The sequence below is a fragment of the Achroia grisella genome, unplaced genomic scaffold (assembly GCF_030625045.1).
Source record: "Achroia grisella isolate CSIRO2021 unplaced genomic scaffold, CSIRO_AGI_Agris_v1 utg853, whole genome shotgun sequence".
Classification (NCBI taxonomy): Eukaryota; Metazoa; Arthropoda; class Insecta; order Lepidoptera; family Pyralidae; genus Achroia; species Achroia grisella.
The window spans coordinates 148,430-175,567 of record NW_026713043.1 but is presented as its reverse complement, the minus strand read 5'-3'; the positions used below and the strand labels follow the sequence as shown (position 1 = coordinate 175,567).

Below are 27,138 nucleotides of genomic sequence, written 5' to 3'. Positions count from 1 at the left end.
AAACGATGTTATGATCCTTATATTATAGAGCCATGTCGTACAATATCCTCTGGGATTAACGCCCTTTACCCGCACCATCCTAAGTTTATTTTGCCCTGTATATATTATTTGCAGTTTACTAGTGGTTCACGCGGTTTGGTTTGTGTTAACATTTGTAGATAGCTGATCAAACAACAAAACATAAAGGACGTAAACGACGTCATCTACTTTTTTCTTATTAATTCATGAATAAATTTATAGGTCGCGGGTAAAAATTTTATCAAATTAATTATTTTGGTCTTTAGATGTATTTTTCCAACCTTTTCTTTTGCCTATATGTTTGAGCCTTTCAAGAACGTAATCTGTGAAAATTTCATAGTAATTCTCCAGCCATTTTTATTTGAATCATTTACACAAAGTAGACAAATAATTATCCCAGTGTCATGATTATATTATATCTAAAGAAAAGAGGAATGGTAGAATGAAATAAAGACATAAATACTACTTTCCCGCCCTTATCACATTTTAATTAAAGTCGACTCTCCTAATCATTCGTCTCCAGAGGCTTCTTCTCTGGATCGCCATTGGATCAAAATTTTTACTCGATATATCTTTTTTGATGGCGGCTATCCATGAAATTTGTGGTCCTCCGCGCTTCTTTTGTTCATAAAGAATAAAGAAAAATCTTATCTTAAAATTCTCTATAGTTTTGAATATATTCTCGGCAACGCGCACGTAACACTCCTGGTGTTTCAGATGTCCATAGGTTACGGTGACCATTTACCATCATATGGGCCGTATGCTTGTTTGCCACCTTAGTAGTATAGAAAAAAATATATAATAGTAATATATAGTATTGAATAGTACTAGAAGACTAATATTGAAACCACTATAACAATAACAAATCGACCATAACCTCCACAAGAGGAAAATATCTACAAAGCGATTGCCAAAAGACTTAGTCGGGTATTTACGTCACTAGTTACCACTGATAGACCGGATTTAGTGAGCCGATGTGAATATCAATGGAGTCTGACTACTAAACGCTATGAGTCACTCATGAAGACACGCGTGCCCTCGTAATCGCCTACTTACTATTGTGACGTATCGATGAATACAAACTTAAAGGAAACCATAATAGAACTCTCGGAACTACCCTTTAATCAATTTAAGCTATAAACTGAGCAATATCTATCATTTTATTAAATAATAATTTTTTTAGATGATTAAATAAGAACTACTCTTCCATATATTTAAAACTATACACTGAGGAATATCTGTTATAATAAATATTATACATCGTTAAATAGAATATGAATATGTAGGACATTACATTACATGTTCGTGTATGAGATTTAGAATAGTTAACCGATCAACTTTTGTATATATTATACAAATAACAGTAGTTGAGTTATTTGACAGTTTTTCTTAAAAGTTAAAAAACTTAGGTAAACCATAAATACGGATCACACTACATAATTGATACGGATCAAAAAGAACTCTTAAAAAGTTTTAGCTAAGAACCGTCTTAATCTCTCCGCTTTCAATCATAAAAAATCGCAACAGAATCTGTCCATTCGTTAAGGAGCTACGAGGCTACAGATGGTCACATATACACATACTACAAACTTACAATGCTACTTAAAGAATTGACTTCCAAGAATGCTTTTGAATTAGAATAAAACAATTCCCTAAAGGCATTCTTAAGGATAACTGGGCAATATTATAGATACAAAATGCAATATTAAAAATAATATAATGATTTTGTCACTCGATAGTGGGTTTTATTCTTGTTCGACCGGTTATCGTAACTGGAATTCTATACATGCATTACACAATCTATTTATATTTAGAAAAATATTAATAAATATGACATATTTATTCATTTGCATGCCGTGTTCGCCTATCAGTAATAACAGTGCATTTAGATCATAACCCATTACTTATAATGAAATGAATTGTATGATTGTAACAATTGTTGATAATCCTAAATAAATTATATATATAGGTATAATACTAGCTATTATTTGCGACTTTCATCCCCATTCCATACCCGTGTAGATTATTTTTCAGATAGTAGATGGGTCTTTATTTAGTTCAATAAAAATGATGATTATGATTATACTGACTGTTGACCGAAAAAGTATTTCAAGTGAATCACAAGTAACAATAAACCCATTAAGTAACTATAAACGACAAATAAAACTTCCCCTATTACACAATAAGCTACAACTGTAGGGACAGTATTATTAACTTCCATACAATGAACGTCTTAAGTTCTTCTTACTTCTTAATAACTCCTTAATATTTTCGTGGAATCCTTAGAAAATCGATTTCTCTACGGTTGCTATGAAAAAATTGCTTTCAGCAATAAGGAGCGCTTTATTGTTATTAATTATATGTATATATGTATAATATATTATATATACCTTTTTTGGACTGTACTACTACCATCCCGCCCCGGTTTCGCACGACTCCAATATTCCATTTTGATTAAGCTATTTGTTTTTATGAGAATTTGTAAACTGCATTGATATGTCAATCAATCAGTATTTTTTGTTATTGAAATGAAGATATCTCCTTTTTTGATATTAATCCTTCTCCAAATAAATAGTAAAGTATTTAATTTGGAACGAAAATTTTCCTTTAGATCATTTGTTACCTCTATCTTGTATTTAAATGAAGAAAAAAATAGTAGTGATAATGACTGGTAAAAAAAAAATCGCATTTAATCGTTAAAAAAGTGTTGTGAAGCTTATTTTCATTCGAATAATCATCAAATGCATACCGTAATCGATTTGGAATGAATAATCAAACATAAGCGCCGAGCGCCACTCCTTTCATGGTAGTAACTAGTGACGCCTATATAAGGATAGCAGCGATTACTAAAGATAATTGTGCTTTGATTAACTAAGCCGCTTTTAATCGAGCAATGAAGTGATGTGATTCTTAGTTTATATAAAAATGTAAACAATTTAAATCAGCAGCATTTGGCTATAAAATTAACAAAGGCGTATGGATTGAAAGAGGGTACAGTGAATAGTGTTAATTTAGTGACTTGGAAAAGATAGATATAAAAGGAGAAATTACGTAAGAAACACCATTAACTGAAAATTATTATTAACCATTGATCGAAATTCTACAGCATTCTTTTATTAGTAGTGTAGCAAAATTTTCTATAAATAGAAGAATAGAATAGAATAGAAGAATAGAAAATCATTTATTCAAATAAACTTAATTTAAGCACTTTTGAATAGTCATAACAATTTGTTTTTTATCTACCACTCGTTCGTAAAGCTGTCTCATCACAAGAAGAACGAGCTAGAAACTTGCGTGTTGCTCTTTTAAATAATCCTTGTAAGTTTACATTTACAAGTCGAAACGTGTGAATATAAATTAATTAATAAAAAAATAAATTAGATATTCAGCAACAACTAGGAGAAACTCTAAAATAAATGAAGTGACGAGGACCGTAGACTGAATATTTAAAATGGATCCAGTATTTTTGGAGAATCTCAATTACAAACAAAATACTGAAAATCATATACCTATAGATAGTATTGAAATATATAATTGGTGTTACAGATTATTAAATTATACATAATTTTTATCATGTAAGATTTTTAAGAAACAGAAGTGGTATCAGGCTGACGTCCCACCAGGTAGTAAGTGATTAGTGGCTAACGTCGTTAATGACAATTAAGAGCGCCACTAACATCAATATATGACGCCCTCTTATGCGTTACCATTCCGTACTACTAAAATGACTAATTCTCTACCATATCTCACCCTACACCCGAAACACAGTTTACTATTGCTTTGCGGTTAGCCGAAATAATGACGGAAGTAAAATGAATTATAGACCTCTGGTAGCTTCAAAATTTTAAGTAAAACCGCTAACAAAACCAATTAGTAAAACCTATGAATCAACCGTTATGTTAAGCAAGGACGTAAGCAAACATAAAGCAAATAGTAGAACCATTGAAATCTTCTGCAACGCGTACTATTCAATATTTATGTACATTATGACGGGGCAGGTTGCGATGTGGTCTCGCGCATAATAGTTTGCGACTGGGAGCGCTCAATTTAGTTCGCAGCTCTCTTAAACTAGTTTGTTCTTTTAATCCATTCACTCTACTCGAGTTAGAAACTCTAGCTGGCTAATATATTTTTTCCGCAAATTTGTGTTCCTGTTTTTTTTTTTCAGGTTCAATTAAGACAAGACAAAATAATAAAATGTGTGGATTAAGTATTTTGTTAATTTGTACAATACTAGCTACTTCCTGCAATTCGATCTGCTTTTATAGAGATAAAAAAAAGCTCATGTCCGTCCTTGTAATACAATCTATATTCATTTTCACTAACAGCCGTATAGTCGTGAATAGTAACAAACAGACAGACACGCTTATCGTTTATAATATTATATTAATATTATAAACGCGAAAGTTTGTGAGTATGGATGAATATTTGTTACTCTTTAACGCAAAAGCTACTGAACGGATTTTGATGAAAGTTTACAATAATATATATTCTAGGCTAAAAATTTCACGCAGGTGAAACCGCAGGCACAGCTAGTTTACAATATTAGTATTATACCTTGATTATAACCTATTAATATTTAATGAACTAAGATTCGGATCTTCGAATTAGTTCGCTTAATACGTCTTCGGGAGCGCTCTATCGAACTAATTCGTTGATGAACTACACAAGTCTGTTACGGTGTCGCAATGGCAACAATAGCGGCGCATTGTGCGCCGGAAGTTGGCAGGAAACCGCTGGTCTGTGACACCTTCGCGCATGCGTTATGATAATCAGAATCCAGCTGTTGATGAACTTGTGTTGTATAACATTTGTTTTAATACTCCACTTATTTACATTATTTTTCTTTTCCTTTCTGGTGTGTGTATATGTATGTATAGTAGTGTGTTTAGTTAGTATTATACGGATGCGCTTATTCTACAGATTTTATATATTGTCCAGATTGGTTTCGTCTTTTCAAATGTGTAAATGTTATTACAGTTTGTTCTATTGTAAAAATTCATGTTCTAATATCTCTTAAATACGATATTAATTATAATTTAAAGTTATATTATTTGGTATTCATGTTTTATACTTTAGTATATAATTACTAGCTATGCCCGCGGTTAAACCCGCGTGAAATTTATAGCCTATATGTTATTCTGATGTGATCAAAATCCGTTCAGTAGTTTTTGCGTGAAAGAATAACAAACATCCATCCATACTCACAAACTTTCACTATGTATGTATTAATAAGATTTTTTTTATTTCATAATCTTATTAATATTATAAACCTTATTACTATTGTAAATATGTCATATAGGTTTTATTACAAACTTAAATAATATACGCAATGAACATACAGACATTAATACTTGCCAGGGCAAAACTAGTAATGTAATGTAAATACAAGTAATGAGTGTATTTAAAATAAATTTGTGAGTCAGTACTTGTACTCATATTGTCAGAAATCTGCTGTTCCATATTGTTAGTCACGACATTGACCTGCACTCAGCAATGGCACCAACTTTTATAATATGTATACATAAGTATTATATAAGTTTATTTAGGTACTATAAACGGTATATTACTCTTGATTATAGAGAAAGTGGAAATAGGTGAAATAAATAAATAACCGTGGACATTGTTGTAAATTGATTTCTTAGGAAACTTTACAAACCAATAGAAACAGATATGTTCCTGTAATATATATTTAGTGAGTATCGAACATGCAACTATTAGGTGTTGAACCACTAGACCCTTTTTCGTGCAGTGGTTATAGACATTATGACATTCGACCAAGATATAGTAACCTAGGACAATTCACACAACGCCATCTAGTCCCAAGCTAAGCAGAGTTTGTGTTAGGGGTACTAGAAAACACCCAGATCGATTCAAACAGTCATACTCATGAATACAAATGTTTATACCAAATAGACAATGAAAGTCTACTAAAAGAGTAACTCTTTTATATAGAATATTTTTATTTTAATTTTTGACACAAAATTTCAACATATCATGTATCAATGAACTCTTATAATCGAGATTATTAACGATTTATTAATATTGCCGTTACTAACCCTCATTCATGTACAGACTCTTCATTATTATCTGATTATATGATACCACAACAAATTCGGATATATTATCTAAATGTATAAAGACTGTATTCCTATAAACGCATTGCAAAAAATCATTTCAAATAACAGAGGCAGACAAAATGTGCTGCATTCAAAAATAATCATTACTGAGCAACTGCAACGACTTATTGTTGCCAATTGCGACAGATTCTCCTCATAAAGTGACGTCATTTGGCATCAGCGCTGGTACTGTTATGGTGACATCACTACTCGGTACGTAGGCGCTCCTCGACTCCCTAGCTACAGTTCATTGATGCTATCAATATCATATGAGGAAACAATGACACATCATAACACATCGAGGTACACTTTATATAAAGTTGACTGTTTTGTACTACGTATTTCTGCCGCTAAGCAGCTTTCTTTATTTACATAGGTAATATACGAGAGTACGGAGGCATTAAACCTAACCTTATCGTAATTCTGATGGCCTGACCCGTCGTTCAAACTCGTAGCGGTGCCCTCATACTAAAGTCATATCCGTCAGGCAGGAGTTGCCCTTTTGCCGCACCAGTCCTTCTGCGAGTTTGGAGTGTCATCTGCACTCGCCCCCTATCGTTAGATGAAACTATAAAGGCCAGTTGTAGCCAGCAGCATTAGAATAGATCGAAAAAAAAACGATAATGAACGACAACTCATGAGAGTTACAACGGATGGACAGTCAGCTTTATATTTTAGTTGCATCAAAAAAGACTTCACCAGTAAGCTCGACGCTGATAATGAATATTGTCTTGTGATTGTTACAATGCGTTTCATTGAATCTGAGGTTTTGTGCCATGTCCGTAGGAAGGGATGGTTATCACAGACAGACAGAAACTTCCATTCTTAATATTAGTATACCACTCGGTGGTTTCTGAGTCAACTTTACTTATAACGAAATTCGCATTCTCTTTTTATATTATTATAGTGTGGATATTGATATATTAGAGGATGTATGAAAGTGACACCGGTGTCAGAGAGGTTAAAGAGTGATTGTCCGTCGTGGTATAGGCATGTACTGCGTAGGAATAAAGATAATATCTTAAGGAAGGTGTTTGTTCATTTGAATGTGGATTGTTATAAAGGCAGAGAAACACCGAAAAAGAGATGGATAGACTGTGTGAAAGTTGATATGGGTGAGAAGTAAATAACGAGATGACTGCGAACAAGGATAAGAGTAAGAGAAAAGTATATTACGCCAACCCCAAGTAAACGGGATAAGGAAGAAGCATATTTATTTATATAGATTTATATTTACATATTTACTACAATATAATTTTTTACTTCTATTAAAAAATATGCAGTATGTGAGACGATGATAGTAGTAGTAGATGAGTATGGAGTATATATTGAAAATGTGTTTACATAAATTCCATATAAAATAACAAAGTTAGCTATTATTGTTTTATAATTATCATTACAAAAAAATGTACATTACTAACATATTATACTTTGGAATACTACAGTGGTGTCAAAGCGTAGAATAGCGGAATGCGTGACGCCCTAATTTACAACATAACTACCACACTAATCACATACCATAACAGCATGCCATGAATGTGAATGAACAATTCTATCTGTATTTAATTTATTCGTAATGACCATCCATTGACATTTAGATAATTACTTCATCACTACGTTTATAGTATTCTTTTTTATTTACCCAAGACGATTCACGCAGCACCATCTAGTACTTTGGGTGTACTTTGGGTACTAAACAACTGATATACTGGAATTGTTACACATAGAAAAGACTCGAACAATAACAAATAGTATAGGCTAGGCTAGAAATCAATTTCATTCTAAATCAGGTAACAAAAATATCATAATAATTTTATATTGTAAATTCCGGTATAGACAGACCCCCATAACGGTGCCATGGAACCGGTTCATTAGACTTCTGAGCGAGTTGGACGTCGTGCTCGGTACACTTGTACCCAAGACCATGGATAAATTATATTCACTTCATAGATAGATGTAGATTGAAAGTAACAAAAATAAAAGCAACAAGACTAAAGCATAGAGTCACATCGGACAAAGCTAAAAAGAATCGCCAAGAACAACGTACTCATTTGTTTACTTATGTCACTAAATATTGTCAAACAAAAATTGGTGGAGTTTGGGAAGAAAGATCTTTCATGTCCTTAGTAATTAGCTTTAATTCAACTCAATTTAAAATATTTTTATTCACGTAGGTCTATTACAGACTCGTATCTCTCGTAAATACCCGTAACACAAGGCTTAAATAGCTTAACTTAGGACTGTAGTACCCGAGTACTAATATAGTAGAAAGTATTTTCTCCAAGTAAAAAAAAAGGACTAGATGGCGCTGTGTGAATTGTCATGAGATTATTTATTTATATATATGACATGTCATATATACCGTCAGTTCTGAATGATTTCGAGATGAAATGAACTGACAAGATACTCAGCTCGTATTCTTTTAAAATAAATGTTGTACTGTTTACAATAATACAGATTCTTCAGTTTTTACAACTAGACTAAATCCATTAGGAAAGTAAGAAAATTACTTACTTCATCCGTTATCCCATCAATTATATATCCCCATGCGAAAATAATTACACGACTAGCACAACTTGTATGGAGAATGATGTATCTTGACACCACTTCCTTCTGCCCGGTACAATATTTAGCTTTATCGCAACACCCAGCCGATATTTAAACTGAAAAGGGACGTCAAAAACAGACAGCTATGGAATCACGTTTTAAAAATATTCAAATTGGGATCTGATTGATTTTAAAATTACAATATCTTATTAAATGATATTTGACGATCAACACTATTAACAAATTCTTCTACAAATATCAGTGTAAACCTGTATCAAATACTGAAGACAAGACGCCTAAATAACTATCGATAACTTACAAAAACAAAATACATAGAGTCTTATGTTGGGCGCGGGATTTCCCCATTAAATATAAATATAAGTGTCCTACTACTACATCGTATACTATTTTATTCGATGCTATTATTGTAGAACTCTATGTAGATCAGGAAAGTAGTATATATGGTTTTCCCTATTTTTCATTGATGTTTGCAACAGCAAACAAGAGCAAGCAAATATGAGATCTCTTACTATGTATTACAAAAAAATCAGTTCTAACACATGTTATTCTTACTTCGTGGGCAAATTTAGAACTTCATGTAGTACTAATGGCTCATTCTGGCATCGTTGCCTATAACTTTGTTCGTGTTTGTATGTATTAGTTTAATATAATTTACATGTAACAGGTGTAATATACCCTTCAATTGTACTTCCTTAATAACAATATTCTCTCTCTCTCACTCTCTATTATGGTATATATATTAAAATCAGTCATTTTATTGAACAAAATTCCTGAGGACTTATCTGAGGTAAATTAAATTGCACTTTTAAATGAAGAAAAGAGTTTCACTCGCCCAGAAACTAATTCGTTTTCGCATTTTAATCATAACTTATAGCAATAGCAGTCGCTCGCAGAGGTTTCTCTAATTGAAGTTTGATATTTTAGTGTTTTGCAGATTTCTTATGGACACAGATGCTATTACTTTGTTAACTTTCTATCAATACAGACAATACTGTTGTTGTTCATAAATGACAGGAACAATTATCCTTACTACTTTACTTAATAATATTATAAATGCGAAAGTAACTCTGTCTGTCTGTCTCACTTTCACGACAAAACCTAACTTCACGACAAATACTGAACCGATTTAAATGAATTTCATTTAAATCGGTACGCATCGGTGGTAAGCATATAGTCTAGACTCCGAGGAAGGATATATACTTTTTAATGTGAAAAAAGGGTTGTAAGAGGTTAAAAGGGGAGATGAAAAGTTGTATGGAAGTATCGTCACTTTCAAAGCTAGAAGTTTGAAACTTATTTTTTAGACTGTTGATTGAATTGTATAGAATTCTGTATGGAAATTTTTCTTTTTGATGATATAAGAATGATGAAACTTTTTCTTGGGTTAGTTTACTAGATATATTTTCCTTATTTGGTCAAGGTCACTGTTTTACGCGGACGAAGTCGCAGGTACAGCTAGTTAGTTAATAACTGTTATTATGTTTTACTGACTATTTTATTTCTTTTCGACTATTAAATATCATTAAATAATAGAACATCGGTCACGCTAATTCCTGCATGGAATTCAGACCATCATTTCATAGTGCTGGGCGGTGAACCGCAAACTGAAACAAATGCAAAAGTGACTTTTATTCTAATACGCGTACGTATTAGAATAGCTCGTTGCTGTTATGACCTCTACACTTGAAACAGATATGTCGTAATGTGGATCCAACAAGCCTGTTACGTACGACTGAGTGGTCTTGGAACGCTTTTTGGTTACATTCATTGTATGCATAGTATGATGCTTTCACGGTGACCTAAATTTCTCTTAATGATATATTGACTATCATCAATGTATCTACGTCTCAAGAAACGTACAATTACGCTTTGGAAAACCGTTATGAAATATGTACTGGTAGTTCGTTCAAGTTGAGGTCGAAAGCTGTTACCGTAAACTTTTCCTTGTCGGTTAGACTTGTTAGTAAGTACTACAGAAATAATTATATTAATTTTCGTTGACCACACTGACCATCAATTTTCCTTCCCCACAAATGAGTAGAAACTACTATCGCACTTTTAAGGAACTTAGTAAGGAAAACTACTCTAATAGATTCTAGCAGTATTATTCTTCTATTGTTGCCAGAAAAATGTCAACTCAAAATCAATAGTATTTATTAATGCAGGACATTCTAGCCACTAATACACGTAATTATATTTCTTGCAGAACTTTTGATCTTTATGATAGTCGATATTTTTTTATATTATATAACCGGAATGGTGAACAATTTCACATAGGTATGTGGGAACCGTCGCCTATTGACATGAATAGCACTACAAGAATGCCTTTATCCAGTAATTTCTATGCCTTATCTTCACTCTTCAATCGAAACACAACTTACAAAGTAAGCTGGTATGTAAATAGGTAAGACTGAGGTACCGCAGACGACTTTTTACCATTTATACCTCGGTATAGGTTTTTTTTCGGACTACTGTAATGCTGTTGGCCGCAGCTGGCCTTTACAGCTTCATCGGACGATAGGAGGCGAGTGCAGATGGTACTTCAAAACCGCGGAAGGACTTATGGAGCGGCTGAAGGCCAACACCTACCTAACGGATACAACTTTATTCTGAAGACACCTCTAGAGATTCGAACATTGGCGCATGCCATCGTAATTTCGATCCCCGTTTGAATTGGACGGGGAATATAAGTGTTGTAACTTCCACTCCTTTCACTGAACCGTTACTCTGTACAATGGAGCGTGAGGTAACATTTTAATGTTTGTCTATAAACACGTGTAGCTTTAAGATTTAAATTAACACGTGCTTTTAATGTAAACAAACAACAATATAGTTTTTTAACGTCGAATGTAATGGCCACTGTTTTAGTGAGGCGGCCAGGTTTAAAATAACAGTTATATTTATATACTTTTACGTAATGCCATAATAAGAGTTAGCATTACACAATGTAAGTTCCCCGGATTTAGACTTATTTCTTTCTCCCCGTCTGTCCGAGTAAGACTCATTAAGCTCAGTAGAGCTTGATGACTCGTATTTTGAAATTGTTAAGAATCTATGAAGAACAGCTTCTGTTTTAATATGATATCTTATGAATTTATTTTAAGTTATTTATATTTAAATCCATTACAAGTATGCATAATATAGGATTTAAATAGATAAAAACTCTAGATGGCGAGTCACTACCAGTGGACTGTTGAAAAAAAAAATAATTGAAACCAACAATATGTATGTTTATATCCAAGGACACCACACAAAGAACCACCTAGTCTTAAAATAAACAATATTATATATTCACTATGTGTAGTGAACAATCGATATTAAATATAACAATATACATACAGTATATAAATATGTAGTACTTCCGTGAAATAAATTTTCGCCCAACTAAAAACGAACTGGTCGAAATCGCAGATAAAAACTTGTAATATCAACATTTTCTGTTACTATGCTCTCATCATTAACCTATTTCTGGTTTCATCGCAGTCGGGTAAAAACCAACTCTCCATTATTCACTTCCCCATAGTATTTCAGTTGCGTAAATTAAAATTAGACCAATCACAGCAACACAAAAACTAGCTGTTGTGTTGAGTCACAGCTGAGGAGCTTTTTGTACGTTTGTTTCGTCACTGGTTTGTGTTTGTCGTCAGGTCGCTATTTGATAGCAAAAAGCTTTACGTACCTTATCACTTGTAAAGCTGACCAGCAACTGAACTGTAGAGTTAAATCTCAATGTTGATTTCTATACGATCTATTTCTACTGCTCTCTTGAAACATAATTAAGACAAAATTTAATAAATAATATTAATAAACATATAAAATTCATGCAGCCCAATCTAGTCCTAAGCTAAGCAGCTTAAATACATTATTTTTTGTAAATACATACACATAGACATACAAATATATACACATAGACAAACAATGCTACTCATGAATACAAAGGACCGGTAACCATTGGTAGTAAAGTACAATGTACTTTAAATACCTAAATTAAATATAAATTTATTAAGACAATAAATAATTAATCTTTTTTTTTTTAACGAAATAGTTAATTTGCAAAAAATATGAGATAACTATTACTTACTCAGTGTGATGAACTAATGAGCAACGAAATTAATATGATAAGGTTTATTATCAATCTCATCGATATTATAAATGTGAACACAATTTTCTTACTATACTACTTGTCTTTCAACTATCTATTAAAGTAACTTATTTTAACACCGATGGTCTTAAGGAAAAAATGTTCAGGAAATAAAGTACTATTAGAAATTAGGTAGTTACTGAGCTGGCACTTGTATGCTAATAGTAATAAGATCGCCTTATGTAATAAATTCTTATAGTTTTAATAAATACATATGACTGTATTGTAACTCTCGATTTTTCATGTGAATTTGCCTAAAAAATAACAATAACCATTCAGTTTTAAGTACCAAAATATATCTTTCTTCTAAATTTATCCATCGGTCCAGCCGTTTAAGTATGATTGAGTAACAAACACCCACATATCTTAACGAACTGTTACAACAATAAAGTAAGTGGCAAATGTGACCTCAATAAAAGGCACTATTCTCTTTTAATATTTAAAAAGATAGTGTGTTCCAGTTCTTAATAGACCTGGCCTTGTAAGATGGCGCTGTGTGATTTGTCCTGGATTATTAATGTTATTATTTCTTTCTCTATACAGCTTGCTTTGTAATTTCCGTTTGGGTTTGGACCCACAGATATAGCAGTGAAATTACAAGGTACAGACGAATTTGCAGACACTTCTTAGTCCTCAGGAATGAGAATGTATAAAGGATGCTACACTGCACGTATCTATAGACGTAGCCGGCGCCTATAGACAATACAGTGCTATGGACATGACGTAGTCGTGTACTGTCCATGAAATGACCCATCAGCTTTTTTTCCGTTCTCTATACATTAAGAATGTATGTTTAATATGATTTCTTGTTGTTCACAGACAGTACAACACGGATTCCCACACAGAGCGTCAGCGCTTGCATGGGACCCACTCCTCAGACTGACCGCAATTGGCACGGCCACGGGCGCTCTCAAAGTTTACGGTCGACCAGGCGTCGAGTTCTACGGACAACACACAAACCCAGACTCACCTGTCATACAAATACTCTTCATTCCAGGTAAGTCAACATAGTTAACTGATTTAGAAGAAAGTACCTATTTCGATATTTCTTCTATGAGTATTTACTGCGATGGGTGTCACCTCTCTACTGTGGCGTTATATGTGATGTGATATGTCGCTACTTAATTTATTTCCTGTACTATCTAGGTAGTAAGTGTATAGGTATAATCATTGTACTGTAGTACTTTAGTAAGTTTACTGGAGTAAAATCTAAGTACGTCTCCACGTAAAAAAATTTAAGAGTGTCGACAGAAATTTTATATATAAAGAGAGATAGAAAAATACTACCACTGTATCACTGAAGTCAACAGTTATCCAATAATATATGTTCTACCTAATAAACAACTAAATACCTAAATTAAATAATTATTTCAGTTGTAATAAAAGACAATTTTCCCATGGATTCTCCCAATCCTTATTCCAAGCAGAAATATTTCAGAAATGATAAGATATTAAATGCTTTCAAAAAAATACTTGTATTAACGATTCATACTCTCAGGTGTTGCTTATATAAGGCGAACCTTATGTTGGATAATCCTCGTTGCAACACAACAATCCAAATTACAAGTCTATTCGGCCTCTTGTGCACGTCATATGTTTATATAGTGTTAAACCTACCATCCAGTTCGGCTTGTGACTTCAGTTGACAAAAAATGAAAAAAGGTCAACGTAAGGGTATTTTTTTTTATAAAATTGTACTTAACTCTACTTCTTTTCTTGTTTCAGGCACAGGCCGTCTAATTTCACTATGTGACGACAACAGTCTCCACTTATGGGAGATCAATGAAAAATCCCTTGTAGAACTAAGAACACACACGTTTGAAGGGAAGAACAAGAAAATATCGGCGACATGCATCGAAGCGTCCGGCAAGAACTTGCTTATTGGCACAGAAGGCGGGAATATATATACGTTAGATTTGAACACATTCTCCCTGAGCGAAGACGTTATCTACCAGGATTTAGTTATGCAAAAGTAAGACTACAATTTACTATTTCACTAGAAATCCCCATCATTTATTATATGAAAAGATCATCCCTGCTTCGCACAGGTATTTCAATTAATTTATAAACAATCTAAAACTTTCCTCAGGAATCACTCTTATTTATGTATGAAATTCATATGAAATTCTGTTCGTTAGTATTAAATTACGACAAATATTCTTGTTTACAACTAGCTGTTACACGTGACTTCGTCTGCGTCAAATTAAACTATTTTATTAAAATAAATAACATTTCTAAAATAAAAGTGTATAAATAAAGCCTATGTTGGACTTTGTTTTGGCTCATTTGACCTGTTATTATCTATCTATTCAGGCCCTAAGCACATTGGAAGGTGTTTTCCGGTTTAATTAATATTAAGGGAGATATTGCAGTAAAATAATAAGGTACGGAGGTATACATCAGTTCTCTGGAATGGCAACGCATACAACGGTCGTCACATGAAGACGAAATATCACTGGTGCTGTTCATGTATATTGACGTAATGCGTGACGTATTGACGTGCGACTTTCCATCAGGTGGTCTCCATTGCCTTATTTGCTATTCCACTTATATTAAAAATAATCCATTTCACCTTCCAGTTGTCCAGAAGACTTCAAAGTAAACCCAGGTGCCGTGGAGTCAATGTGCGAGCACCCGAAGGTACCAACCCGCCTGTTAATCGGATACAACCGGGGCCTCGTCGTGTTATGGGACCGTACCACCGCACAGCCCATCTACACCTGCGTGTCCAACCAGCAGCTGGAGAGCCTATGCTGGAATGATGAGGGTAAATTCATTCTTTTATTTTACCAGTATTTTTTCAAATCATACCATATTACTGTATATATCGTACATTTCAGACAGGTTTAAGTCCAAAGTTAGAAATTTTCCGAAATACAATTTCATAGCCTTAAGTTTAAGTGGAATTTCCGATTGTGTCTTTTTGAGTTAATACAGTTTATTATTAAAAGTGTGATATATAAAATCGTTTATTCTTAGTAATTAATCTAATAATACAATACATAAGACTTGCTTGCATAATGACTTTAAAATTATGTAATGATTTGTGTAATTATTTATATTAATTTGTTAAAAGAATCACCCGATAATAAATTTTAATTAATCTCTCTTTATACAATGAAATTGGAGTGTCTGTTTGTAATATTGAAATTACCGTTTTTTTACTATATGAATATATACGGTACATGCACCAAAATAACACCAAAATAACAATTTTACCAGTTTTGTTTGTCTGTCTGTTTGTTCCGGCTAATCTCTAAAATGGCTGAACCGATTTTAACGAGACTTTTATTGGCAGGTAGCTGATGTAATAAGGACTAATTTGCCTACTTTTATTTTAGAAAAATAAAGTTATATTCCACGCGGATGTAGGCGCGGGTACAGCTAGTATTAAATAAATGGCTATTCGAATAAGATTTGTATAATCTAAACGAGTTCTTTGCTTCTTGACACTAATAGCATTTATATAATTTGAATAAATATTATGAATATAGCAAACATAAGTAAGCTCAAAAAATATTTAACCAATTAAAAAATTCGTCTCATTACTTTTCATCTTCCATCTTACAAATACAATGTGACCCTTGTTAATAATTTTATTTAATATCTATGAACTATTCTCAGTGATATACAATGAGTATTTACAAAAAATATATTAGATATATAATCTATCAGAAATAATAATAATATATATATACAATAATAAATATATTAGAAGCTCTTATATCACTAGTACTCTTGTGATGCCCGGCCGAGACGACAGTATCTAATAAATTTCTAACACTTCCAGGTGATCATTTCACGTCATCACACAATGATGGATCGTACGTATCCTGGGAGGTGAGCGGGGCGTCCAGCGATCGTCCCCTCAAGGAACCCATTACTCCATACGGACCCTACCCGTGCAAGGCCATCTCGAAGATACTCAACCGTACTAGTGTCACTGGTGACGAGATACTCATATTTGCTGGTAAGTTAATAATAATAATTTCAGGACAATTCACACAGCGTCATCTAGACCCAAGTTAAGCTAGCTAAGCTTGTGTTATGGGTACTAGATAACAGATACAAATATATAGATATATATATATATATATATATATATATATTTGTAAATATGTATATATATACATATTATACATAGAAAACACCCAGACCGACACAAACAATCATGAATATAAATGTTTGTGCCGTGCGAGGAATCGAACCCGCGACAATCGGAAGTAAAGCGGTGTGTGAAATTGCTAGACCACCGAGTCCGTCAAAGTTATTTGCGTATGGACTATGCATACACTACGTTACTCACACTGTTTTTTGTGTACCTGTATTGTATAATATTTTATTCACTAACAAATGTAATTGTGTATCTAATATTTTTTTTCTATGTTTTTCTTATTAATAATTTATTTTTTTCGTTTAACCCTTACCACTTATTTAAAATTATATCTAATTATACTCTGAACTATTTACATTATTTTTATTATACCCCCACCGCACCGACAATCACCAATAATATTGCTCTTTTTATTTTATATTTATTTTAATTATTATTTCACGTACCCTCAAATGGGTTAAAGCTGAAAATCAGTGTTTTGTTCCCTGAACAATGATCCACACTGAGCTTCGACCTTTTTGTATTGCTACAGATCACACATAATAACACAATTTTATAAATCTTATGTTTTGTGTATTGTCTATTCTTATGAACATGTTGTGTGTGATTAGTTACAAAAAAATAAACGATATATATACTTGTTTATTTTTGTTGTTACTTGACAGGCAGGAGTGGTAAAAATTAATAAAACTACCTATTGTCATTTAATATTTAGCGACGGCTTTGGCGGTCTAGCGGTTGCTAAACCGACCACCATCAACCACTACTTCCGACAGTCGCAGTTATGATTTCTCGCACGGTTCAAACATTTACATTCATGAGAATGATTGTGTCTATCGATATGAATGTTTTCTATTATTATGTATGTATTCCTAAAAAAGGTACCAAAGTCTTTATAGCTGTTATATTAGTACTTATAACACAAGCTCTGCTTATCTGGGGACTGGATGGCGTTGTGTGAATTATCATTATTAATTATTATAATAAAAATCCAATTAATTCATTATTAATATAATTAAACGGATTTTAACACTAATAATTTTATAATAAATAAAAATATTTACCTCTCTCTCAGTCAGTTTGTCATCACGGGTAGTACAACCTAGTCCAAACGTCGAGAAAGGTAAATTATTTACCATAAATTGATTCGTGTTAAAACCCAGTTAACTATATTAATAATGTGTACTAAACGCGAAAGATTAAAAAGTAGTATTTTAGTTAAATTTTCACTCTGTAAAACATTAATTGCAACAGCTATTAAATGCTTTTGTGAGCGTGCAGGGCTCCTAGCCAGTTTCCTGCTCTAATCAGCTCAATCATTGAAACTCCGGCCCTGTGTATATTTGTAATATATGAGTCTGTCCATACAACGGCGCGGCGCCTCGCCACACTGTGCTAATCACCTTATTTATACTTTAACATTAGTATTAAATTAATTCAGTTAGCATTCAACAAATTGTTTTAAAACTTAATCATTAATTAAAATGACTGAAGTAATATTCATAATTGATTATTCAATTATTGTTAATAACGTTCACAAAAATGTACCAATGTGAGTCATATTTAAGTTAATGAATAACTGTTTATTTGGAGGATTTACTCTATACCGTATGAATCTGTTATGACAAATACGATGCAACGACCTCGCTGATTTAGCGGGTTAGAATGCCGTCTTATTTCCGATGATCTCGGTTCGATTCCTCCCAAGATGTAAACATTTGTTATATTCGTTATATTATATTATATTCATTATATGTTATTATTGCTTTTTTGTCTTGGTGTTTTCTATGTATATTATGTACTAGCTTTATTATAATTACAGTGTTGTTACAGGTGGCATGCCAAGAGCTTCGTATGCAGACAAATACACAGTAACTGTGCAACAGGGGGAGAAGCATGTATCGTTTGATTTTACTAGCCGTGTAAGTATTTTTTTATTTTACCATTATTTGATCTCAGTATTTTGAGGACGTAATTTGACAGTTTGTATACAAACAAAATTCTTAAAAATGTAATTCTAAACAATATTCATATAAAAGAGCAATACTCAAGTTTCTTGCTCATTCTTCTTGTGATGAGTTTGTGTTCCGAATGAGTGGTAAAATTAAAATAGATCTTAAAAGTGATTATATTAAGTTTATTTGAATAAAAATTATTTATATTTATGTTTCTAATATGAGAAAAAATCTCGTATATTTTATCCTCAAGGTACCCATATATTTTTTAATATATTTTTTATCTTACATGGATACTTATGTATCGCACGTTAGAAAAAATATTGCATAAATATTATTTTCTTTTAGCATTTTCTAAATTGTGCTCTATATTTAAGGCGATAACGTTTGTTTTGAAATGTCTGCCTAAAGCAAAATATTTTCAATTCATCTGTTTTTTTTTTTTTAATTTATAACAATGATAGGATTTGAAACATTATTTATGCATTTATTGATAATCCTTGTTAACAAAATATACAATTAAATACATTATTTATACAGGTAATAGATTTCTTCACCACAACTCCAGTGCCCCCTGACGGCACACCGCTACAAGAGGCTCGGCCTGAAACACCATCACTCATACAGCTACAGACCGTCAACCAAGTAGCCGCTGCTCTGGTGAGTTATCAGTTTAGACTTTAAAGGCACTTAAACTAGAAGTAAACTGTGAAAAGTCTCAACTAGTTCAGCCGCCAAGCAGCTTACTTTGTAAGCTGGATTTTGGTATTGCTCCTTTATAATAGTTACACAGTTCTTTACGTTCGTTCTTTCGGTCGGTGGTCTAACGGTTTCGCACATCACTTTACTTTCGATGGTCGCGGGTTCGATTCTTCGCACGGTGCAAACATTTGGATTCATTATGATTGTTTGTATAGGTCTGAGTGTATTCTATGTATTTATAAAAATATCTAGACATCTGATGTAAATAATATCAGTTGTCTAGTACCCATAACACAAGCTCTGCTTAGAGTGGGACTATATGGCATTATGCACGAGCCGTGGTCATGAAGTGACTCGAGTTTAACTATACTAATAAACTCGTTTACTATATTGATCACTAGCTACTGGCCCCGGCTTCGCACGGGTGTACATGTATTAAACATATAAACCTTTCACTTGAATCATATTATCTATTAGAAAAAAACGCTTTAAAATCGGTTGTGTAGTTTTAAAGATTTAAGCATACATAGGGACGGACAGGCAGCGACAGCTTTACTTTATACTATGTAATTAAACAAACGCGAAAATTTCAAAATTATTATAATATTAGTAGTATGTTATTATAATTATTATTATAGGTACAATGTATTAATTTACATTTACTATTGACAGGTGGTACTAGCGGAAGAAGAGTTGGTAGTAATAGACCTGTGCGACAGTAAGTGGAGGCCACTGCGACCTCCGTACTTGGTGTCTATCCACGCGTCAGCGGTCACCACCGCGCAGCTGGTCGACAACGTCGCCTCCAATGTGTACGACAACATCGTAGCGGCCGGTTAGTGTGAACACCATTATTTTATAGTGGTTTCACTCGCGTATTTATAGCCTATATGTTTATTCTGACGTATTATCTATATTTTTGTAAATTCTCATTATAATCCAGTCAGTATTTTTGCGTGAAAAAAATAAAAACAATTCATCCATCACTCTCATAAACTTCCGCCTTTATAATATTAATTAGGTTTCAAGGCATGTTATGACATGCCTTGAAGATATTATGATACCTCTCACTTTAATGGGAACGCGTGTGAGGTGCAACGGGTTTCACGGGATGAAATGATGTTCTGTGCTATTCAATGTTTATTGGCGACGGTTGCCATTTTCCACCGAGAGATTCTTTAGCCTGGTTGATTTGTTCTGTTGCATTTTTAATAGATAAAAAAAATTAGACAAATATAATCAATAAACCGATAAATATGTATGACTACTCAAAAGTGCTTTTCTATTCTATTAAATTTTAGCTAGCAACCCAAATATTAATGCTCTGCATGTTATTTACCCGACTGTACAATATGATTAATTTAACAACAGGGGAGCAACAAACTGAGAATGTATACTCGGAGAGCGCGTGGCCGATCTCCGGCGGCAACGCGGAGAGTCCCGAGGCCGGCGGGCGGCAGCTGCTGCTGACCGGACACGAGGACGGCTCCGTGCGCTTCTGGGACGTCACCGGAGTCGCCATGACGCCCCTCTATTCATACACCACAGCCCCCCTCTTCAGGTACGCATATACAATTTATAGCTACTTTATACGTTTTATTACTTACTTCTTTTGACAGAAATATATACAATAACATATGGTGGTGGTCAATGTATTATCTCTAATTTAATTTAATAATGAATCTGTATTTTGTAAACATGTACATTTGAAAAGAATAAGAGCTGAGTTTCTTGTGAGTGCTTGGCTCTTTCGAAAGCACTCCGAACTGACGGTAGATTTGACGTATCATAAGAGTCTGTAATAGACCTACGATATTTCGATTAGATTTTATCAATATAAAATGTTATCTTAAAATTCAGGTATAAGGATTATATTGAACAAATTACGTCATTATTAATTTGGTACTCATATGTAATATACTTTATACATTTTATCAAAATGATAGCTTAAAATTCACGGAACAATTACATCATCATTGATTACTTCAAATAATATTAGATACGTAGATATCAAACCCAAACATTGCTTCGCAACCGATTGGCCACGCCCCTGAAGTCCGCCATGTTTGTTTCTAGGCTTCAAATTATTGGCTATTTTATTCATTCTTTTTTGTCGCTGTTGACATGCTTTAGCTCTGGCTAAAACCAATTTTTAGATGACAAAATTAGTACCATGTAATTAAATTCAGTATATAAGTATCATCAACCGTTCTGTTTTTAACGTAAATATTCAAATATATGTCATTTCGTCCATGTAATTACATTGTAAATGTGACGTAAAATTACATTCCAAAGGCTTTCATTGTGTTAGGAAAATTCTTTCACCAATGTTGTATGTTTCTCTGCGAATCTATCAAACCTAATTCTGTCGTAAGTTTTATATCGAGTTTATTGCGAAGCAGTTTATCAAAGCTTGAACATTATAAGCTTGAGGTTTAACACGTATATATCATCCGACATTTAAGAAACTGTAATCATGAGTAGCTCAGCATTTTTTAGCTTTTTGCTCTCTGACATACTCACTCTCAGAACGTTACTAATAACGGTCTAATCAAGTCTCATTAGGCATATAACTCATTAGATTTTAGAACTGATAATATAATAATTCCTTATAAAACAATGTGATAGTCGTGTAGGCTATTAAAAAAAATGTTAATTCGGTCCTTAGCAAGCTAACGCTAACAATCACGCTATGGGTGCTTGAACACTTATCCATAAATAAGTAAATATATAAATAAAAATGTATTTAATAAAATAAATCATTTTTTCCTTTATTTTTTAAAACAATAATATTGTAACAGTATTGATCTATTTTATATGTTCTCCCTGTATAATCTACAAACAAATTTATATATTTTTTTTACAATAAAAAGTAGATGTTATAACTTTTTATTTCCTATGGGACATTATTTCAGTATATCATCTAACTTCAGTACAATATAGCTCTAGCTGATATACCAAAAAGTAGTAAATCACATAAAAATATTAAACAATAACTCTATTAACTACAGTTATCTTATGTAGTATATTTGTATGAGTACTCACCACAATATAAGAGTAGAATTACTAAACGTTCGAGACATAAAAGTATTAATCCTCTGCTGATTAAACTATTTCAATCAATAAGTATAAATGGATAAGTATCCAAGATACCAAATTGTGTTAAGCCTAAGCTTGCTCTAACATGCGTTAATCGTTTATCTCTGCTTATTGCTTACGTTACGAAGCGGACTGAAAAGGTCTACCACCAGGTAATATTTTAATAAAACTAATGTTAACGTAATTTTTATTATAATTTGCTCTTTATATGTACACAGACTTGGGTTGTTTATCCTTTGAATGCCATTTTTATAGATTATTTATTCTGTACTAAAACCCCTCTTACCGCTATTTCGTTTAGCGCTCCTTTATTTCGGCCCGAGGATTCGCCAAATTTGTGTTTATTAAATTTAATACTTAACTAATTATCTACCCATCTTCTCCTAACCCCATTATTTTAAAATATCCTCGTTTAACGCTGTTTCGTTTAACGTGTCCCCTGCGTTAAACGGGGTCACTGTACATAATTATAAAAAATATATTCAAATTTGTGAACTAAATAAAACCTAAACATTTTGTTGTTCTGTATGCAGTGGTGAAGAGTTATGTGAGAACAATGACAGTCAAAACGACGAGGAAGAATGGCCACCATTCCGACGAGTTGGCACCTTCGACCCATACAGTGATGATCCGCGTCTTGCCATCAAACGGGTAAATACATCACCTACCTACTCATTGGTCTTGGTGGTCTAGCGGCACACCGCTTTTGTTCCAATAGTCGCGGGTTCGATTCCTCGCACAGTATACAAACATTTGTATTCATCATACTACAAAAAATCTCAGTGTTTATATCAATTATGTAGTACCAATAACACAAGTTCTGCTTACCGTGGGACTAGATGGCGCTCTGTTAATTCTCCAAGGTTATTTATTATTATTATTGGTTAGGCTCTTTCTCTTTCTTTCTCTTCTTTTGCAGAAACATTAACTTCTTGGAATTTACGCCTTAAATGGAGTAACATTTTTGATTAAATTTTACTTATAAATAAACGGAATATTTAGCATGATACTAGACGAACCCTACCTAGAACGTTTGTAACTGCGCCTATATAGTAGGTGAATATGTATTTTGTTCATAAAACAAGTACAATTATAAACAACCATAAAAAATGTTAAACAGAATTTTGATTAAAAACTTAACTGATTCTTGTACACAGGTAATACTTTGCCCCCTCTCCGGCATGTTAACTATTGGCGGAGCTGCCGGACACATAGTTATTGCAACACTCAAGAACACCGCGAGCACCGGGGAAGTTAAGGTATTTAGCACTTGATAATGTATTTATTGGGTTACCAGAGATAGACTTTGTGAATTACTGCTTGGAGGGTGAGTTATGGTAGTGAAATTACAGCATACGGATAATTAACAAATCAAAGTATCTTTATTCATGTATATCTATTACAGACTCTTATAATATGTCAAATCTACCGTAAGTTGGAATGCGAAGAATGACGGAATTCGAGATGAGAAAAACTGACAAGAAACTCAGCTCGTACTGTTTTCAAACAACCTAGTATTACAGAGTGGCAACGCCTCAAGATTCTGGGGGCGTTTGCTACTTATGTATATGGGCGACGATACCCACTTACTCCCATTTTGGCTGTCAACTTATTTGATATTCCAGTAACATAAAGAAAAACTTAAAAAATAATATATGTTTGTTAAGATATTTAATTTCTCTTTCAGACTATGGCAGCAAATATCGTGTCAGATCGCGATGGATTCGTATGGAAGGGTCACGACCAATTGACACTGCGTCCCGGGCCACTTACGTTTCCACATGGATACCATGTAAGTTCTTTATAATATACTCTTTTTAGTATAGGAAATGTTAATGTTTGTATGAAAATTTTTAGACTTACTTGCTTCCACTGTGCAGAATGATTATTTACAATTGATGATTAAAGTATACTACACATATTTTTTAATGAGTGTTGTATATGTCATATAACGCTATAAAAGACATCAACGAAGTGAGAGGGTATGAACGAACCTGTACGAAATCAGGACTGATAGATTGTTGATTGAGGAGGGAGGAGGGAGTTTAGTATATAGATTGGTTATCAATAACTTTACACACCTTTACACGACACGTTCTTTCATGCTTGATCAGGAGCATGCGCTATAACCAACGTGCGCAATCATGAGGGATTGCTTTTTGCTGGGTTTTTTGTTCATTCTTTCGCGCGTGTTAGCTCGTAAGATATAGAACAATTCACTTCCTTTTAAAATTGTACTTTTTATTTCACAAATTGTATTTTTCAGAGACACATAAGATTTATAATTATATCTTTATTCTATAGTACGCTATTTTGTAATGAGAATTAAATTTAAAAAAATGTACTAAAGCACGCAAGATTGAAGACCGCTGGAATCCAGTATCTAGCGCGCGCTGTCTTTCTAGTTCTCTTTGTCACATTTTTACCTGCATGGTAGCGTATTTGTGCGTGAAAGAGCGTACGTATAAAGCAGCTAATGACATGTTTGTTGGGTTGATAGTAGATAAATGTACAAATAAAATATAGCGTCGACTAATGGTAAATGTATGAATGTAAATTAATAACGAAGATTACATAAATTGATAGAAAATTATATATATATAATTATAGCTGTGTATGGCGTGTGACGGATGACGTGAGAATATTTTGTATGTGAACTATGGAACGCGTCTGTCTCGTCTTGTGAGGGGCTCGTCCTGATATATAGAAAGGTAAATGATTATTATACGAGTATATAGAATAGATATGTTTGCGCAGGCGACGTCCGTGGCGCAGGTGTCCCCGCCGGCGGCGGTGTCCGCGCTGGCGGCGCAGTGGGAGTGGGGCGTGGTGGCGGCCGGCACGGCGCACGGGCTCGCCATCTTCGACGCCATCAACGCCACGCCGCTGCTGCACAAGTGCACGCTCAAGCCGCACGGTATATTTTTGTTTTTTTTTATACTAAGGCGATGGCAGACAAATATAAGGGCTATTGCAATTAGCAAACGATACACGATTCGTGCACTCCATACGCATTTTTTGTTTATACTACGATGGTGGCAAACGTTTAACGTAATTATGGACGCCTGAAACACCAGGATGTCACATTGCTCTACTACAAATAATGGATATTCAAGAAAACTTAATATAAACACTATTAAATATATCAGTAGTGCTGTTCATTTATATAGACGACGGTTTCCGTTAGCTTGTTTGATATTTCGATTATGTGTAAATAAAAAAGAATTGATCTTGAATTACATTTCATAGTACTGGTTATATTAAAATATATCTATCCAATTATAACAGCTAATCATTATTCTTATTTATTGTTTATCATTTCTTCTAATAAGTACAAGTGTAATATAATTTAAATTTCACAGATCATTCGGGTGCAGGCGATACGCCGATTTCAAGACGGAAATCATTCAAAAAGTCCTTGCGAGAATCGTTTAGACGACTACGGAAAGGCAGATCACAGAGACGTCAGACCACGTCCAATCCCACCTCACCCACACAGGTATGGTATTATGTGTCATAATCTTATCAATCTATATATCCCTGATATATAAATGTAGAACTGTTAAACTATTATTTATGTGAAAATATTTACTTAAATATTTTTTTTTTTATTTTCTATACTAATTTAAGGTTCCCTATGTTTCTATTTGGGACTATAAATTACAGCAACACGTGTGCAGGTTAGCTATTAGTAAACAATTATGAATTTTAATTTCCTTATTTTAAAAAATATATAAGAATATTATTTAAAAAATGTACAGGAAATACTATAGAAAATTTGCATTATCAGCGAACAAAAATGAGCTGTATTCGAGACGGGTAGCGCCGTGCGATATAGCTAGTTCTAATATATACATATTTTATATTCCACAGCCCCCTCCCAAGAAACCCACAGACAAGGCAGCGTCAGAGACAGATGCGGACGTGAAGCCTGTGGAGCGCGCGGTAGAAGCTCGCTCGGCGGATGACGCCAACGCACCCGTCGTGCGCTGTCTGTACTTCGCACGCACCTTCCTCATCAACGGTCAGTACGCCACCTATTTGACACTTACCATGTCTAATACACGAATCCGTGATCGTGCTTGATAGCGCAGTGATTATTTGAAGTGAAACTTTTATGTACACCGGTGTTACCCAATCTTTTTTGGGCCATGCCCCACCTTAGCCTTTTTAAAATTCTTATGTAACATACATAATTTACATTACATACTTCAATTGTTAAATATCTACTTAATTGACAATGTTTATAATTATTTATCGTAACTCGATAATGTATTAATATTCATCTTAATTTTAAATTACAAGACATTGTAAATTATTCATGAAGAAATAAATAGCATAATTAAATCAAATATAATTTATTTTAATGAAACTGTCAGCGAAACTGTCCTAAAATCGTTATTCAAATACAAAATATCTTTA

General features: G+C 33.4%; 1 protein-coding gene across 1 annotated transcript in view; it reads left to right on the top strand.

The window, feature by feature from the left end:
• The window catches only part of LOC131852459 (lethal(2) giant larvae protein homolog 1), a 64,839-nt gene that overhangs the window by 26,636 nt on the left and 11,065 nt on the right, over window positions 1–27,138 (top strand). Inside the window, exons 3-16 of the mRNA XM_059203122.1 lie at window positions 13,666–13,843; window positions 14,572–14,818; window positions 15,426–15,613; window positions 16,637–16,816; window positions 18,794–18,882; window positions 19,456–19,575; window positions 20,290–20,452; window positions 20,989–21,178; window positions 23,250–23,367; window positions 23,874–23,975; window positions 24,404–24,508; window positions 25,474–25,633; window positions 26,079–26,215; window positions 26,590–26,740. Of these exons, the coding sequence (XP_059059105.1) occupies window positions 13,666–13,843; window positions 14,572–14,818; window positions 15,426–15,613; window positions 16,637–16,816; window positions 18,794–18,882; window positions 19,456–19,575; window positions 20,290–20,452; window positions 20,989–21,178; window positions 23,250–23,367; window positions 23,874–23,975; window positions 24,404–24,508; window positions 25,474–25,633; window positions 26,079–26,215; window positions 26,590–26,740 (2,128 nt within the window). The remainder of the gene's footprint in view (window positions 1–13,665; window positions 13,844–14,571; window positions 14,819–15,425; window positions 15,614–16,636; window positions 16,817–18,793; window positions 18,883–19,455; window positions 19,576–20,289; window positions 20,453–20,988; window positions 21,179–23,249; window positions 23,368–23,873; window positions 23,976–24,403; window positions 24,509–25,473; window positions 25,634–26,078; window positions 26,216–26,589; window positions 26,741–27,138) is intronic.